This window comes from Bactrocera latifrons, unplaced genomic scaffold (genome assembly GCF_001853355.1).
Source record: "Bactrocera latifrons isolate USDA-ARS-PBARC rearing strain unplaced genomic scaffold, ASM185335v1 scaffold_509, whole genome shotgun sequence".
NCBI classification, from domain to species: Eukaryota; Metazoa; Arthropoda; class Insecta; order Diptera; family Tephritidae; genus Bactrocera; species Bactrocera latifrons.
Window position 1 is genome coordinate 95,727 of NW_017537167.1, and position 16,682 is coordinate 112,408.

Here is a 16,682-nt window from a genome sequence, read left to right on the forward strand (position 1 = left end):
CGCAGCCACCGCATTCGGCTGACTTACCTTCGTGTAACTTCTGGCTATACAGCAAATTCACATAACCACTCCGAGGACAACCTTTTGAGTCAACTGAGGATATAAAAGCTGAATCGAAGAAGGCGTGATGGGCATCACGACGAAAGATTTTTTCAAGCGCTATGATGATTGGAAAATTTGTTGACATAAGTGTATTGCAACGGGAGGGGATTACTTTGAAGGAAATGAAATGACAAAATTTATCAATCTTCCAGGTTTGAATATGCCATYTGATCGCCTCCACAATAGGCTGCTTCTGAAGAAGCACAAGCRTGACAATGCGTAATCCAATATTTCATACACTTGTTTTAGACTCGGTGATGTCACTGTGATGTYCTTTCAGYGAATTTTTTGTTCGSTTTCAGCGCATATTTGKAGYACCATTCGCTAGATTGTTGGATATCTCTTTGGAACATTTACTAAACTTCGTTTTTGAAAAMGATTTAAGCTTTTGGCTTCTTATCCAAATTGTTAACCAAAACGTTTCTTCAACGTTTCCGATGTTATCGTCATTAACAGCAGTGGAAGGACGACCAGAATGARGAAAATTTTCGATGACTTCACTACTTTCACTGAATACTTTGTGCCACTTAAATAGTTATGTTGTGAAAAAGGAGACTCACCAAAACAGTTCTGCAACAGTTTTAACGATTCCGTAGTCCTGCTTCCATTGGRAATCCAAAATCTCATGATACTCTTTGTTAATTTTTTTTATGGTAAAAATCGCCAAATTGCTTGCAAAGATTTACGAGAAGGTGAATGGCAATGTAAGTAGAATTCCGAATTAAATTTTATCAGCTTCTGTGGGAAAATTCGATGCTCTGAATATTATTAAAAATTCGAAATGTTCCAAATTTCACAAGGATGTTTTAACCAAAATACAAACTACCGCAAAAGCACAACTCCTGCGGAAATATTAATTATAACACTACGGTAAGTAAAAACAAATAAACTTAAAATCAAAGTATTTTTATTTCAAAATGCTTTCTTTGGTAAAATGTTACCATGATCAATATGAAAATATAAACTAGTAATTACACAAATATTTATTTGTAATCATTTGTATTAGATAATATGTACCTTGACCGACGATGACGTTGAGGTACTCAAATATTCATTTTCCTCTTCTTCTTGAAATTGATTCATTTTATTTAKCATATRCATTCTGAAWAGTCTTTGCCTTTTGCTGGAGAGTTTTTCATAATCAGACAGCAAACTTTTAAAAAATAATTCATTTCCATTTTCTTTAGGTTTCTGCTTCGTTTTGGAGTTTAGGAACTCTATCATTGGTCCTGCTATCATCTCAGATATACTTGTAGATGTCTTACTCTTCTTCGTAGGCATTGGACTACTTTTGTCAGTACTTACTGCATCCATAAAATAGTTTTGCGACATGTCGGCAGTTGGTTCTTCGACATCAGTGCTATTTACATGTAAATTACTGSTCATATCACGATGCTGATGTACAAATTCTTTTAAAAAAGACATTGCATCAGCCAAGTACCACTTCCGCTTCTGTTTACCACTCGATCTAGATGGTTTGTTTTTTTCTTCCCTCAAATATCTCGAATATGAGTTTCGTAAATTTATCCATTTATTTTTGCATGCTGCTACTGCAAAATATAAAATTTGGAATTTTTAAATTATGTTGGGTATACAAAAATTRCAATYAATTAAAATATAATTTCAGTTACTTGGCAATTATTTTAAGTCGCTTTCGTATTTTTTCGCTATGGGGCTTCCACAATGAAAACATTGTAATGTAAACCTGGAAAGCTGTCTGGGAAATATTATCACTAATTTACMTTCCAAAACCCAACTTTGCGAAATGGCTTTCTATAGCGGATCGCTTTGAGCTACAGATGGAAAACACATAATAATACAGTGCCCTATAAAAGCAGGATCAGATTATTTTAATTATAAAAAATTTCATTCAAAACATTTACAAGCTTTAGTTGATGCATTTGGGCAGTTCATTTGTGTTGGTGTTGGCGACGGACGAAATTGCGATAGTGCTGTTTTCAAACACTCTCATTTTGGAAAAAAAAATTCATAAACAGTTTAATCTACCACATAATCAAAAGCTATGCGCAGAAAGCTGCAAATTTTGTCGCCGATGAAGGTTATCAGCATGTTCTGAATATTCTAAGACCTTTTGAACGATGAGCGAAGAATATACAATTACCGTTTATTAAGAGCAAGATGACATGGATAATATGATACGAAACTTTAGCATTGGCTCTCYTTTTCTCTCAAACGCGTTCCCTGATTATTTGACAGCGATGAAGATCAGGGAATTTCTGACAATTGACTTCAGAAAAGGCGGGATGCCAGAAGTAAACCGCTATAATTACCTGACAAAATTAGCGGGAAATGAAGTTTCATTGAACTGTGCGAACATATTTTGGCAAAATAATTGTTTATGTAAATTAATTAATGATTTTGCATTTTAGCATTTATATATGTATGCATTTTCAAAGTGTTTAATTTAGTGTTTTGTATAATTTATTAAACGCCCAATATATTTTTCAGCAGTGGTGGCATCAATGACAAATGTTATAAAAAATGCGAGTGTGACAGCTCTCTCTCGAATCGGAGAGTTTCGTATCATATTATCCATGAAGATGAGTCGTGGAATGCGCATTTGGTATGTTTGCAAACACGTTTCGAATTTTTCATACAGAAATTTTGTTGTCGCCTTATAAAGTATAAACTACTTGTATTAGCTGCTTGTGCTTTACATAATATGATTCGGGGACGAGAACATTTGCTTCATGAGATATATAATATGATATGCAATATTTAGTTCAAGSGGCAACAAATGAAAATATTGAAAACACAAGGCCATCAAATGTTGCACGTTACATACGTGRCCAGTTTCTATGATATTTTAACTCTAACACTGGGATCAGTTTCTTGGCAAAATAAGTACTCTATCTAATTTTTTTCGTTTTTTACTATATACTTTTAAATACTTATCAACATTACGTATGATGTATGCACAAATAGTATAAATACATATAATAAAATAACTTACCTTCACTATTCATTTCGGTAGCTATTTCTTCCCATAGCTTTTCCGTTATTAATTTATTATTGTGATCTTTACTTTTATTATTATATATTKKGCYTCTTGCCTCKATCAAAAACACTAATTTTTCCGCGTCAATGTTCATTATAACAATTTGTGTCCACAATGAAAGCACGAATAAAATGCGCAATTTTGCCTATGAAAAACAACAGTGCAGCTATAAGCAAMGAAACGGGATTTTCTGTCTTGACTGTTTCATTCGGTGCTGGTTGTGCCGTAGCTTAGCATGTATTGACAACTGCTCATAGCTTCATATGTGACAACCCACACCGGATAAGACGGAAGGAAACGCATGTTCGAGCCTTGACTTGTTTGAAGAGCTGTTGTCGAACTTCTTATGTGTGAATTTTCATACAGCCAACGCACACCAAATGCGACAAAATCGTCTTTGTGTCGATCAATACATGCTGAGCTGCGGCGCTACCCACACTGAATGAAACTGACAAGACAAGACAAGACATAAAAACCGGTTTCGTTGCTTATAGCTGCACCGTGTTTTTTCAAAATTTAATTATTGAAAATATTCCTTTCCTCCTATTTTTCGTTTTATTTCAATGCACACCAAGCGAGACGAAAAGACAAAATGTCTCATTGTCGCATTTTTGTCTGGCTTGGTGTGCATTGAAATCAAACGAAAAAACGAAAAAACCAAACTCGGTCTGCTATGTCCCGAGATATGTATGGGTTTTTGCTGAATGTTTGCGGTGCCACTCCCGTCGTATAATTTTCACCTCGGCTTCTATGAAGTCCTCTTAGATCGTATAAGGTGTAAAATTTAGTTTTGTCTAWGGCGTATTTATTTATTGATTTATCGCGGTTTTAGTTTTGTTTTAACATTACCGTTATATGGGGTAACATTCAGTTTAATCCATTTTTACGATGTTGTGATTATTTCAAAACATGGCAACGTGGGGAGGATAGAGTGCGGTTCTGAAACACCTACACCTTAAACTCTTGTCATAAAACACTACCAAGTGCATTGTTAATAGTTCAAATGTCAAAGCCGAAACTGGACTTTGTAAAAGTCAACTAAATACTTCATTTCAAACTTCCATTCAAATGGAATACTATTTGACTTCATCGCATTAAAACAATTGAAATAGTAAATACCATACGCATACGTACATACATACAGTGTGCCTCATAAAACTTTTCATATGAAAAAACTTSTATAAAGTGGATTTTGAAAGTAAYGCACCTATTTATTTTCGTATTTTTTAAAAAAGAAAAAAATTCATTCTTTTGTTTATCAGTTGTGAACAGACAGAAATCAAAAAGCAAAACGATATTACATGTTTGTCTCAAAATTCTTTTTAGATTTCAGCAAAATTCCAATTTGTATACGCAAACTTTTTTATAATATAATATTTGGTGTGACCACCTGAATTTTTTATTCTTACACTTCTGGAGCATCCTTGAAATTACTNGTTCGAGCCTTGACTTGTTTGAAGAGCTGTTGTCGAACTTCTTATGTGTGAATTTTCATACAGCCAACGCACACCAAATGCGACAAAATCGTCTTTGTGTCGATCAATACATGCTGAGCTGCGGCGCTACCCCAACTGAATGAAACTGACAAGACAAGACAAGACATAAAAACCGGTTTCGTTGCTTATAGCTGCACTGTGTTTTTCAAAATTTAATTATTGAAAATATTCCTTTCCTTCTATGTTTGCGGTGCCACTCCCGTCGTATAATTTTCACCTCGGCTTCTATGAAGTCCTCTTAGATCATCTAAGGTGTAAAATTTAGTTTTGTCTATGGCGTATTTATTTATTGATTTATCGCGGTTTTAGTTTTKTTTTAACATTACCGTTATATGGGGTAACATTCAGTTTAATCCATTTTTACGATGTTGTGATTATTTCAAAACATGGCAACGTGGGGAGGATAGAGTGCGGTTCTGAAACACCTACACCTTAAACTCTTGTCATAAAACACTCCCAAGTGTATTGTTAATAGTTCAAATGTCAAAGCCGAAACTGGACTTTGTAAAAGTCAACTAAATACTTCATTTCAAACTTCCATTCAAATGGAATACTATTTGACTTCATCGCATTAAAACAATTGAAATAGTAAATACCATACGCATACGTACATACATACAGTGTGCCTCATAAAACTTTTCATATGAAAAAACTTSTATAAAGTGGATTTTGAAAGTAAYGCACCTATTTATTTTCGTATTTTTTAAAAAAGAAAAAAATTCATTCTTTTGTTTATCAGTTGTGAACAGACAGAAATCAAAAAGCAAAACGATATTACATGTTTGTCTCAAAATTCTTTTTAGATTTCAGCAAAATTCCAATTTGTATACGCAAACTTTTTTATAATATAATATTTGGTGTGACCACCTGAATTTTTTATTCTTACACTTCTGGAGCATCCTTGAAATTACTGTCTTTATATGTTATATGTATATATGTTTATATGTTATTTACTGTCTTTAAAAATATTCGTGTGAAATCTTTACCCATTTTTCTTTGATGCTCTGTAGTAAAGTGTTATTGTTGGTAGGGAACCTGTGATATAATTCGAATTTTAATTTATTTGAATTTTCTGGATCCGGCAGCCCAACTTTTTACATTTTTTCGTAAAATGTTTAAATATACTTCTTCGTATTATCTATGATAAACCGTTATAATGAAAAGCAATTTCGTTATGCACTCGCAAAACGACCGAACCACAGCACAGAAATACGTGAAATTGGCACAGTTATTCGTGTATTTTTGCAGAAGGTTCTAACGGAGGCCTTGTTTTGTAAAATCACCGCCGATTTTGCATTTATATTAGATGAAATAAATTTCAATTCATGAAATTGAAATTAAAATTATATTGGTAAAATAAATATATAAATTWAAAAAATTCATTTCGGAAGATAAAGGGTGATCCAGGACGAGATTCCCTACTTTTTTAAAGAAAAAACATAGAAAATTTAAATTTAATGGGGAGTATTTATTATCATTCGAAAGAAGACTTATTCTTTGAAGATTATCTCTTTCAAATGTTGGCCGCGGCTACGTCCCAGATGGTTCATCCATTGAGCTCAATTTTCGATGACTCGTTCGAGCGTTTCGACTAGTGAATGACACGCGTGATGTGTATCGATGATTCCACCGGCCCAACAAACCATACCAAACCGTTGTTTATTACGGATGAAATGGCAGCTCTTGAATCTCTTTAGGTTGCTTTTCGTCCTAAATGCGGCAATTTTGCTAGTTAACATACCTATTGAGTTAGAAATGGGCATCATCGCTTAACTAAATTTAGCTCGAAAACGTCGAATCTTCTTTTTTTAAGAGCCCATGAATAGAGCGGCTTCTGCTCTTACACATCAGTCCGTGTTGCTGTGAACGGGGCCGAAGTGACTCACGGGTGATCTGCCAAAAAAAGACTGTGAAAAAAAGTACCTCTCCTTGGATCACCCCTTAAAAAATTTGAAAACATGGGTGTACCGTTAAGTGTCTGGTACTTTTTTTGTGATTCTCCGAAATGTTAAAAAAAATTTTGAAACTTCGCAGAATCTGACGCACTTTGTTTCTCGTTGCTGTTTTTGCATACAACACATTCCAATATCTGTWTGTTTTCACATAAACAGATAGCATATGCTAGAACTGTATTTTGCTGCAAAAAAAGGATTAAAATTAAATTACAATAATATAATCTACTAGGAAAGCAATAAAATTCTTTAATATTGCATTGTGAAAATAATTATGAGACATACTGTATGTGCAATGTACATAAAGAGGACATTGCACAACGAAACTCTGTAACATTATCTTTGTTGAATTTRCATTTGTGTAACTGGCTATAAACTAGTAAATAAATACTAATTGAAAATGCATGCAACCGCCTCTTCCTTCAATCACATGCACACAGACGCGCTTGCAAACTAGTGGTGCATACAGATTGATTTGACACGCGCCTTTATTCATGTACACACAGTCCACTTAAATAACGGTTTTATTGCCTGGTTGCCATTGTGATATGTCAAATGAATGTCAATTATATTGACAATAGCCACTTTCGCTTTTGRCATTTGATTTCTGTCACAGCCATCAGCCGTCCAACACATACAAACGTACGTATATATACAAGTCCACTCTAGCTTACGCCTGCATTCTTCGCTCATTTCGTGTCAAATCAAGTTAACAAAAGCGACGGTGCTACTCAATATTTTAGCGTTTAGTTTGCGTGTATCCCTTGCATATGAGCGATTTCTCTTCTCTCTCTGCGGTTGACACACGAGTATCGAGGACGCATGTTTCGAGAGCAAATATTTTTGATTAGCTTTTTATGACAAAACTTCATGCAAATATTTTCCGTTATCGTTATGTTCGTCAGCGAATATGTCATTCAGATGCAACGTTGCATTACCATTGCTTTGTTGTTATTGCATTTCTTGCATTTCTTGTCTATTGCAATGTTAAATTTTTCGAGTTGTATTCGGAAACGAGGTATAAACGCATGCACTGCTTGGGTGAAATTTGTTAGCATTTCGATTGGTGCGATTTTTCGGATTTTTCATTCAGCTGAAATTCTTCACCATATCCGCAAGGAAGCTACATATTATATATATACATAGCTTTATGAAAGCACATTGTTTCTGATACTGTTTTGATGTTGTGACCGACCGTAGATTTGCTTCAAAATATGGCTCCCATAAAGCTTAAAAATATTGTATTGAATGTATGTASGAGGTGTGTTCAAAAAGTATCGCGAATTTTGTGTTTTTTCAAAAATTATTTATTTATTCAGGAATATCTATTTTGTCATCTTCAAAGTAATCCCCATGAGATATTATACACTTGTGCCAACGGTTTTTCCAATCTTCCAAGCACTTCAAAAAATCATTTTTTTATCTTCTTCAGCTCCTCCTTCGATGCCGTCTTTATCTCGTTAAGAGCAGCGTCCTTTCATTAGCCTCTTCAGTTTAGGGAACAAGAAAAAGTCACAGGGGGCCAGATCTGGGGAATACTCGTACGGCGGCTGTGGCATCATTAGTGTTTTGTTTTTGGTCAAAAAGTCGCACACAAGCAACGATGTGTGAGCAGGGGCGTTATCGTGGCGCAAAAGCCAATTTTTGTCACATCTTCTCGGCCTTCTGAGAACATTTTGTACCACCGATAAACGTTGCTTCGGTCCTAGGTAGCTTCTCCGTATGCCACAGTCAACATTCGGAATACATCCACGCACTTAATTTCGTTTTTCGCACAAAATTTGATACAGGTTCTTTGATCCATTTTTTTGAATAGGTAAAAATCGAAGACGATCCAAAACACGTGCAAGCAAAGCAGCTGTCAACAATTAAATGAACATTCAAAATGGCCGAGCTTGTCGGCATAAGTGAGAGAYATGAGTACCAACATAACGCCACAAAAATTCGAAATTCGAATATAAGTAACCCGCGAAAATTCAAAATTCTTGAACACACCTCGTATAACACATTGTATAACACATATTTATAACTGTTTTTTATTAATTTATTTTCAGGATCGTAATAACGCTCAACCGTCTTGTGCTGGGGTCTTTATTGGCGCTCATCTAGGTTTCGACTATCCCGGTGTTTGGATGCATGTCGATATGGCTACTCCAGTATCGACGGTATGTATAGCAAATACTTATATAAGGTATACTACTATGGGCAAAAAATAGTGAGACTYTTTAATTTGAATTTGGCGCAAAATATTTTTTTCTGGGTTGGTGACATTAAGCCAAATTTCTCATCAAAATAATCATTAGTGCTTAGTATGCGTTTGTCTTTCTGAAATACAAAGAAAATGCATTCAAMAAAGAAGTTGCATTAAATTTTTTATGGGGAGTCAAATTTCTGGTGCYGAAACATTCAGAATGTTGAAAAMGGCCTTGATAAAAGTTTTTCGGGAACAAGTGTTTTTGATTGGTACAAAKTATTCAAAGACGACCACGCGTTGACGASAAACCACGTCCAACACGTTGAACTGATGATCAACATGTCAATAAATAGTGGAATTCGTTTTTGATAGCCATTTTACGATTTTTTTCAAAACCACTCAATTATTTCGCGTCATGTTAACGTCCGTGAAATAATGTTTTCCGACTACCAGGATGGCATGAAACGATTTATTGCTAGCGATGAGTCTTGCATGCTTACGACTCTAAAAGTGCGACCATCCGAAGCCGAAAAATCACGTCAAAGCAGATCAAAATTAAAATTATCTTGACAGGTTTCTTCGAGTTTCKTTTGAGTGTTACGCGTTGTTTGCGCGAAGCTCTTCGTAAAAAGAGACCGAAATTACATATGGGCAAACAACCCTTGGTTTTTGTATCACGATAATGAAGCGTCGCATATTGCAATGATTATTCGTAAGTTTTTCGCCAAATTTTCAACTAATACAAGGKGCGTTCCAYAGTAAAYAGGATTTAAAAAAACGGAATAAATGGTTTTTTTCGGTAAAATMAATTTATTTTATTCAAAATAGTCTCCTTCTRCTTCAATACAGCTTTTTGCACGGTTCAAAAGCATGTCGAACGAGTGTTTTAGCTCGTTGGTMGGTATGGCCGCCATTATGCTGGTGCAAACATTTTGAGTGGCCTGTACATACGCTTTCCTTTCATAGGCAAATGCATTTTTCCGAAAAAGAACAAGTCGCACAGTGACATATCAGATTAATACGGGGAGTGGTTAATGGTTAAAATGGGATTTTTGGTCAAATAATCGGTCACAAGCGTCGAATCGAATGTTTGATTCTGAGCAATTTTTGGTCGTCAATCAATATGTGCGGAACAAACCGTGCACACACCTTTCGTAAGCCCAAATGTTTGGTCAAAATGCGATAAATCAATGTTTTGAAGATATTCAATTCCATTTCCATGAATTTCAATGATGATTTCTGCTGATTTTCGATGAATTCACGCACAATTTCGATRGAATTTCCGGTGATMAYKGRTTTTAATTGGCCCACATGTTGATCGTCATTTATGTCCTCACGACCACTTTGAAAACGTTGAAACACMWTGTGCACTCTGCTACGGTATAGGCAATCATCGCCATAAACGTTTCGGTAAAAGTTTTACCAATTGTAAAACAAAATTTTTGGCTCTTTGTTCGAARCTCATTTTCGCATCGATAACACAAACATACTGACACTTAAAACATAATAACTTCACTTCCATTTCATTGATTGATTTATGAAATTCTCACTGGACAGTCGATAAAGTTATCAGATTCTAACGCACCAGTCGACATATAGATGGCCCAACCAGGGGGCACTGTATTCAAAAACTCCTGTTTACTTTGGAACGCACCTTTTATAGGGCCCCAACCACAGTGACTTCCAGCTAACTTAAACTACCGCCCTGGGGAAATCGTTTTGAGTCAATTAAAGTCATTAAACGTGAATTGCATGCGTAAAAGAAGATTACTTTGAATGGGACGACATAGATTTTGAGGAATAAATTAAGAATATTAAAATTTTTAACAAGGTTTACTATTCTTTGCTCATAGTAGTACTTATTAGTTATATTTTTCTGATTGTTCCATATACTTTATGCTTGGTGCTTTATTAATGCTTTATATTTCGATATTAACATCGGAAATCGCCAATTTCTGATAGCAATGAATTACAATAAATTCGTTAATTTTCGGTATGTGTCCAAAGTAGGAGTAATTTATTCAATAGCTTTTAAAATTATCATTTCACATTTTTATAAAATATCCACTTTTTATTTTATAATCGTTAACACATACTTTTTTTTTATATTTTTGCTTACATTTCGCCATCTTTTCGTTGCAGGGTGAACGTGCCACCGGCTATGGCGTAGCGCTCTTACTAACACTCTTCGGCAACTATACAAAATGCAGTCTGCTGCAATCGATTGCACCCAACGATGCGGAACCGCCAACGAAGCGCGTTTGTCGTGATTAGGCAGCAACAAAAATGTTGCAATCCCAGTATGACTTATTCCCGAAAAATGAAATACATCACCAAGCGAAGTACGGTAGCATGAAACGAAGAGCCGTCCGTCCAGCTTTGCTTGGTGCTGCAGCGAACATAAGCAGCATGAGTTATAAGGGGAGAGAAGAACAATGCCAGTAATCGCTTCCATCACGCTTTACGTTACTTCGCAGCGTTTTTTTTTTTTACTTTATTTTCGGTTTATTACTATTTTGGATTTTTTTGTGTGGTTCGGTCTAACCAATGTGTACACTTTTTTCAATTTCAATTGTAAACGATATTATCCGCAAATTCTCATACTCTTCTTTAACTTGTATTATGAAGTAAAAGGAATAAACTTATATAAAAATAAAAACGAAATATTTATGCTTTATTTAATTTTGCTGCGTCAAATAGCTTTTTCGCTTGACTGCTCACTGATGCTCGATTGCAATTACGTTGAACAGCCGGTAAACATAGAAATGGAAATATGATATAAATACAGAATTATTTGCTACCTTTTATCTTCCACAATCTGCTTCCAATATAAGGAGCATAAGGCTATGTCAGTATTATTTCTGTGGTCACCTTGCCATCTTGCAATTATGTCCTTGCGATTTTGTTCTCAACGACAAGCGCTTGCGCGGTTGTAAGTCGTTTAGTGATTCGAAGTTTTCAGCTTAGAATTGTTCATAGCTTAAAGGGGAAATTACAATAATTTGTCTTAGCCAAACGAACTGCATTATGCACTTCCATCTATGTGGTATACAAGTAGCTGGCAGTGGTATTAGTTTCTTTCGTATTCTTTGCACCCAAATTGATTGTGTCGTCCCCTTTTACGAGTATAGGATGTCTTCGTTTTCAATTTAATGACTTTGAAAAGAATGTAAGTAAAGTCAACATCATTTATGCTGCCGCAATGCCCAACAATTACGTTCGTTACAATAAATGTTGAAATGATTTTGGAAATTTAGATCGTTACGACCGTTTTTCTTCCGCAGAGTGACGATAGCCGTTTGGTGGTTAAGCAAATAATAATCAAAAATCACCCAAATGATATTCTATGTAGCCTAAGTCAGTTAAATTTACTGTCCCTTGATACTATACTCTCTACTGTCTAAATTTCAGCTATACTCTATTCGAAGTTTTGTTTTGACCGCAAGTGGAAGTTGGCGGGGAGGCGGATTTTAGAAAAACTGAAAGCAGAGCATTGTTTTCTGATTTTATTTTGCTGTTGGAAGCGAAATCACGCAGTGAAATCAAAATTCTTTGGTGAAAACTGATTTCAATAGACGTTAATATTAAGAAATTGATGATTTTTTTCAGTCTTCTTTGGTAAAAGTACACCTTTATTAGTGCAAAACACTACCTTGTGTAATTGTCGAATCAGATATTAATGCTGGCGACAGTGGTTTTGTTGCCCTCGATATAAGACCGATTTTGGATATAATCGTGTCCACAGTTCAATAACCTAAATAGTTTTCTAAGATTTGCTCTCGACAAAAATCAGAAAACATGAAACAAAATAACTGAAATCTTTCTAATGTCGGTATTGATTTGAAAATAAGGAGTTCTCGAAGTAAATAAAGATGCAAATTCCGAAAACGTAAAAAATTTAATGGAACTTCTTTGTGGAATAATGTAAATCATCGTAAAAGTCGCCGAATTCATTTTATGTATTTTAGAAGCAAAAGCGTGTACTAAACACTATTGATTATTTTGATGTGACATTTGGCATAGATGTAACTGACAGTCATATCAAATTAGCAAATAAATTTCGACGAATGGGGTTGCAAGCTACAACGGATGATAATGTTCAAATCTCGATGATCACGTATGGGCATGTGAYCGATTGGACCCGTGCGAGATATCAGAAAGAGTAAAGTAAGCAGCTCAAAAACCGATTAGGTTATATCTAATGACACAATCGTGCGACCACTTCGCAGCAGAGGTTGAAAAACATGAATTCACCATAAACCAAGAAAGAGTCGCAACAGTGGGCTTCACTCGGCTCGGTATGCTAAGCATTTAACGGATCGCCTTTGTATATAAATACAACAAAATTTATAAATGTGTGCATCTTGGTACGTATCAATGTCAGTAAAACCCAAAACGTTCACTCAAATTGTTTCCTCTTAGCTACTTGACATTTTTATAGCATACTTTGTGGCGGTCMAACATGCAAGTTGCTTCACTGACCATATAATCGCAATCAATACTTGTTTTTTTTTTTTTTATACATATCTATCTGAATCAATCGTGCAACCCCAACGGGCATGGCATGGGTGCCCAGCATTTATAGGCATCTACTCAAATTTTTAAAATTGTGCCAGAAAGTGTTGAAATCCAATAAAATTAAGTTTTTGCTACTTACATATACCATACACACATAAACAAAAGTATATGACTCTGTAATAAAATAATTTCCACGCAGTTGAGCGAATAAGAAAGCGAACGAGCTAGCAATTTGCGAACAAAAGAAAGGTCACACAAACTCGGAGTAACGGCACTCTGATTGTCCTTTGCCGTCACACAAAAAGCAAACAGTCAGTCAACTGGCCAGATGGTGTCATTGTCATCAGTAGAGTAGCATAGATGTGTTGTGCTTGCGGGCGCCGAGAGGCCAGGACACAGTTTGTACAAACAAGGACGACGTACGATACCAGCTAAAGACAACATTCCCGGTTATTACAGCATATGTGGACATTTGAGGATGCGTATATTTGTACGTGTATGTGTGTTTGTGAAATATCCGTAAAAGATGCGACTAAGGAAGGCATACGCGACACAAGAGTAATTTGACAAATTCTCTCCTTGGATATATATTTTTTCATTTTTCTTTTAAATTGCAAAACAAAAAGAGTGTATATGTTTAAAATTAAATAAACCAATTAGATAACTTTCGAAAATTCACTTTATGAATTGGAATAACTGTATTGAAGAGAGAAACGAAGAAATATGACTTTATCATTTGATTTTAAGACCCAGAAAAATGTTGAAGAACTCCAACGAAGGTTGCAGGACTTCTTGCTGGATATTAAGAAAAGCTGTGATAACATATCTGCCTTACTTAAAACTTCAGTGAATTGCCAAGATAGGTTTTAATTTTGAGGCATGCTTCGGCAGTTGAGGTCAGAAATAGTTAATAATTTTGTTAAGAATACTTTCTATGGCTAATGGGGATTATACTTATACAGCTAATGAAAAGTGAACCTATCACAAGTTGGCTTATGTGRTTTATTTCGATTTCAGTTAATTTTTGGATATCTGAATATGAGATCCAAGGTGTTTCACTGGTTAAGCATTGTTTGTTTAGATGGGGTTATATTACGATATGTTAAGAGAGGGTTGTCCTTATAGTCTGTACAACAGCTTTTTTTACAGGATTATTGCTCTAAATTAACAAAAACTACTTACATGAAAGGGTTCAAAATGCAGCTTGTGCAARAACTGAAKCCGCTCCACTTTCCTCTTGAAAAGTTCTAAGAAGATCAGATCTTTTCTAGCCAAATTTTGTTCRGCGATGAGACCCATTTCCGGCTCAATGGGTAGAGATATATTTCTTCAAAAATAATTGGCGACCGCTATCRTCCATGATWATGGACTATTTGATGTCCGAAAGTGTTGYTGAAGCTCGTGATCTCGGCGACATTTGCTTTTTATATCTCATACATCTCAMCCAARSGWTTTATTGAGAGAACATTACGGTGWGATGATAATTTCACCTTTTGGGCCWCCAAGATCGTGTGATATCAGACCAAAMGACTTTTTMCTGTGGAGATATGTAAAATCTAAAGTTGATGCGAACAATCCCGTTTCGATTCAGGCCTTATAGCAAAACAGTACGCTTGGCATTCACCAGCTACCAGTCGAAATGCTCGAACGAGTCATCAAAAATTGAACTTAACGGATGGATTATCTGAGACGTCGGCGCGGCCAACATTTGAAAGAGATAATCTTCAAAAAATAAATGACAAAGAATGTTCACTCGAATAATAATAAACACTCCCGATTAAATTTGATCGAATCGAAATGGATCACCCTTTATAAYCAGACTGGCTTGAAAATAAGCTAYCKCCCAGCCTACTKAAGWGCAATTWGGTAGCAAAAAKGTTCAACCACAACATTGCGCTTGTTTCATTTTAAATATATTTAGGACTTTATTACTTATTGATAGACCTCAGCATTAAAAAATAGACTTTCTGCAATTGATGTTTATAAATAGAAAATATTTCACTTAAATTTCAGTTTTTGTTTTTATTTTCAAGTACATATTTTTTATATAAACTGATTTTTTGATATAAACTGATTTTTCTAAATAGAAAATTTACAAAGTTTTGTTTGCTCAGAGATTGACTCCAACATTTTTTCGGAAAATGTACCAATTACCGTGGTATCGAGGATKCTGGTTGGTAATTTCGGTATTTGAAGAGTTGAGTCCTTCACGATTCAATGCTTATACTTCAGTAAGTGGGGTTCAAAATCCAATTTCCAAAGACTAAAATCTMAGCTTCCTCTTACGAAAAACTTCAAWATTTGTTACTTTCAATCTGCAACTGTTGATGGAAAATTTCAGTTTTCAGAAGCTCCAACCTATCATATCCATCATTACGTATGTCTTTCCTATGGAAATATAGTATACATATATAATTGTTCTATCCCTGTCTCTTATACACATCTAGATGTGTATAAGAGACAGACGTATGTCTTTCCTATGGAAATATAGTATACATATATAATTGTTCTATCCTTTCCCTGCCTTCTCAAATAAGAGTTCTATCACACATATTTATTTACAATGCACTGCATGCTTACTCCCATACAYGACTCACTGTTTATTTTCATTTGTTTATATTTGTTTTGGTATTTATATTTTGTGATTTTTGCTCTTACGAAAATATTGCCCTTTTTCATCTTAGCCAATTTTCAACATTCAGCTACGGTTTTTGGTCGAATGGCTCCGCTTCCTTGGATGCCCACTTTGATGCCATCATTTTGCGTAGTGAATAAAAGATATACAAATTCATAGTAGTACACACATATGTACATATTACATATATACATATGAATGTATACATCGATGCTGTGGTTGTCATTGTATGGGTACACATATGTACATATGTGCATTGCAATTTTTACAACGAAATGAAATTGTCATCCATTCGCTCAATTTGCAATTTCCATCCTTCGCTTTGCTTTCAACATTTTTATGCCCCACGCTCGATTAAGGCTAGAGTAAATGAACGCTGTGTTTCGTTTATAACCGATCTTCTTCACTTATTTGTGATGCGCCTTGTAGTTTGCCGATAAATGTATCGATTAAAAGTCTAAATTCTTTAATTCGCATAACAGATAAATTCTATATGGAGCTCTTTCATATGGCTAATACCATGTTTCGACCAGAAATTTGAAGTTATTATACTACTACTACTACTAATCTATTAACTAATCTATATTATTCTCACTGTCATTTTTTCTCTTTGTAGTATCTAAATCCACAGCGCGTTTAGTTATGCTTTCTTCAGACTAGATAAGGAAGTGAAGCAAATGGGTCTGATAGTGAACCAGTGCAAGAAGAAATATCTCCTGCCATCAAACAAACAGGCGTAGCACTCAGGACTTCGTTCCCACATCAC

General features: G+C 35.1%; 2 protein-coding genes across 5 annotated transcripts in view; one reads left to right on the top strand and one right to left on the bottom strand.

Moving 5' to 3' along the window:
• LOC108973877 (probable aminopeptidase NPEPL1) overlaps positions 1 to 11,122 on the top strand; it is a 34,884-nt gene extending 23,762 nt beyond the window's left edge. For 3 of the 4 annotated variants that reach the window (XM_018941383.1, XM_018941381.1, XM_018941382.1), the window contains exons 5-6: positions 8,624 to 8,734; positions 10,906 to 11,037. In XM_018941383.1, the coding sequence (XP_018796928.1) occupies positions 8,624 to 8,734; positions 10,906 to 11,037 (243 nt within the window). Of the gene's footprint in view, positions 1 to 8,623; positions 8,735 to 10,905 lie in introns of all 4 variants that reach the window. The other variant, XM_018941380.1, reaches the window with a different exon arrangement.
• LOC108973878 lies at positions 1,067 to 3,333 on the bottom strand. The gene is made up of 2 exons (XM_018941384.1): positions 3,077 to 3,333; positions 1,067 to 1,652 (listed from the first exon to the last, which is right to left on the bottom strand). The coding sequence occupies exons 1-2, from the start codon at positions 3,213 to 3,215 to the stop codon at positions 1,105 to 1,107; spliced, it is 687 nt and encodes a 228-aa protein (XP_018796929.1). The 5' UTR covers positions 3,216 to 3,333; the 3' UTR covers positions 1,067 to 1,104.
• Positions 11,123 to 16,682: the final 5,560 nt, after the last annotated feature.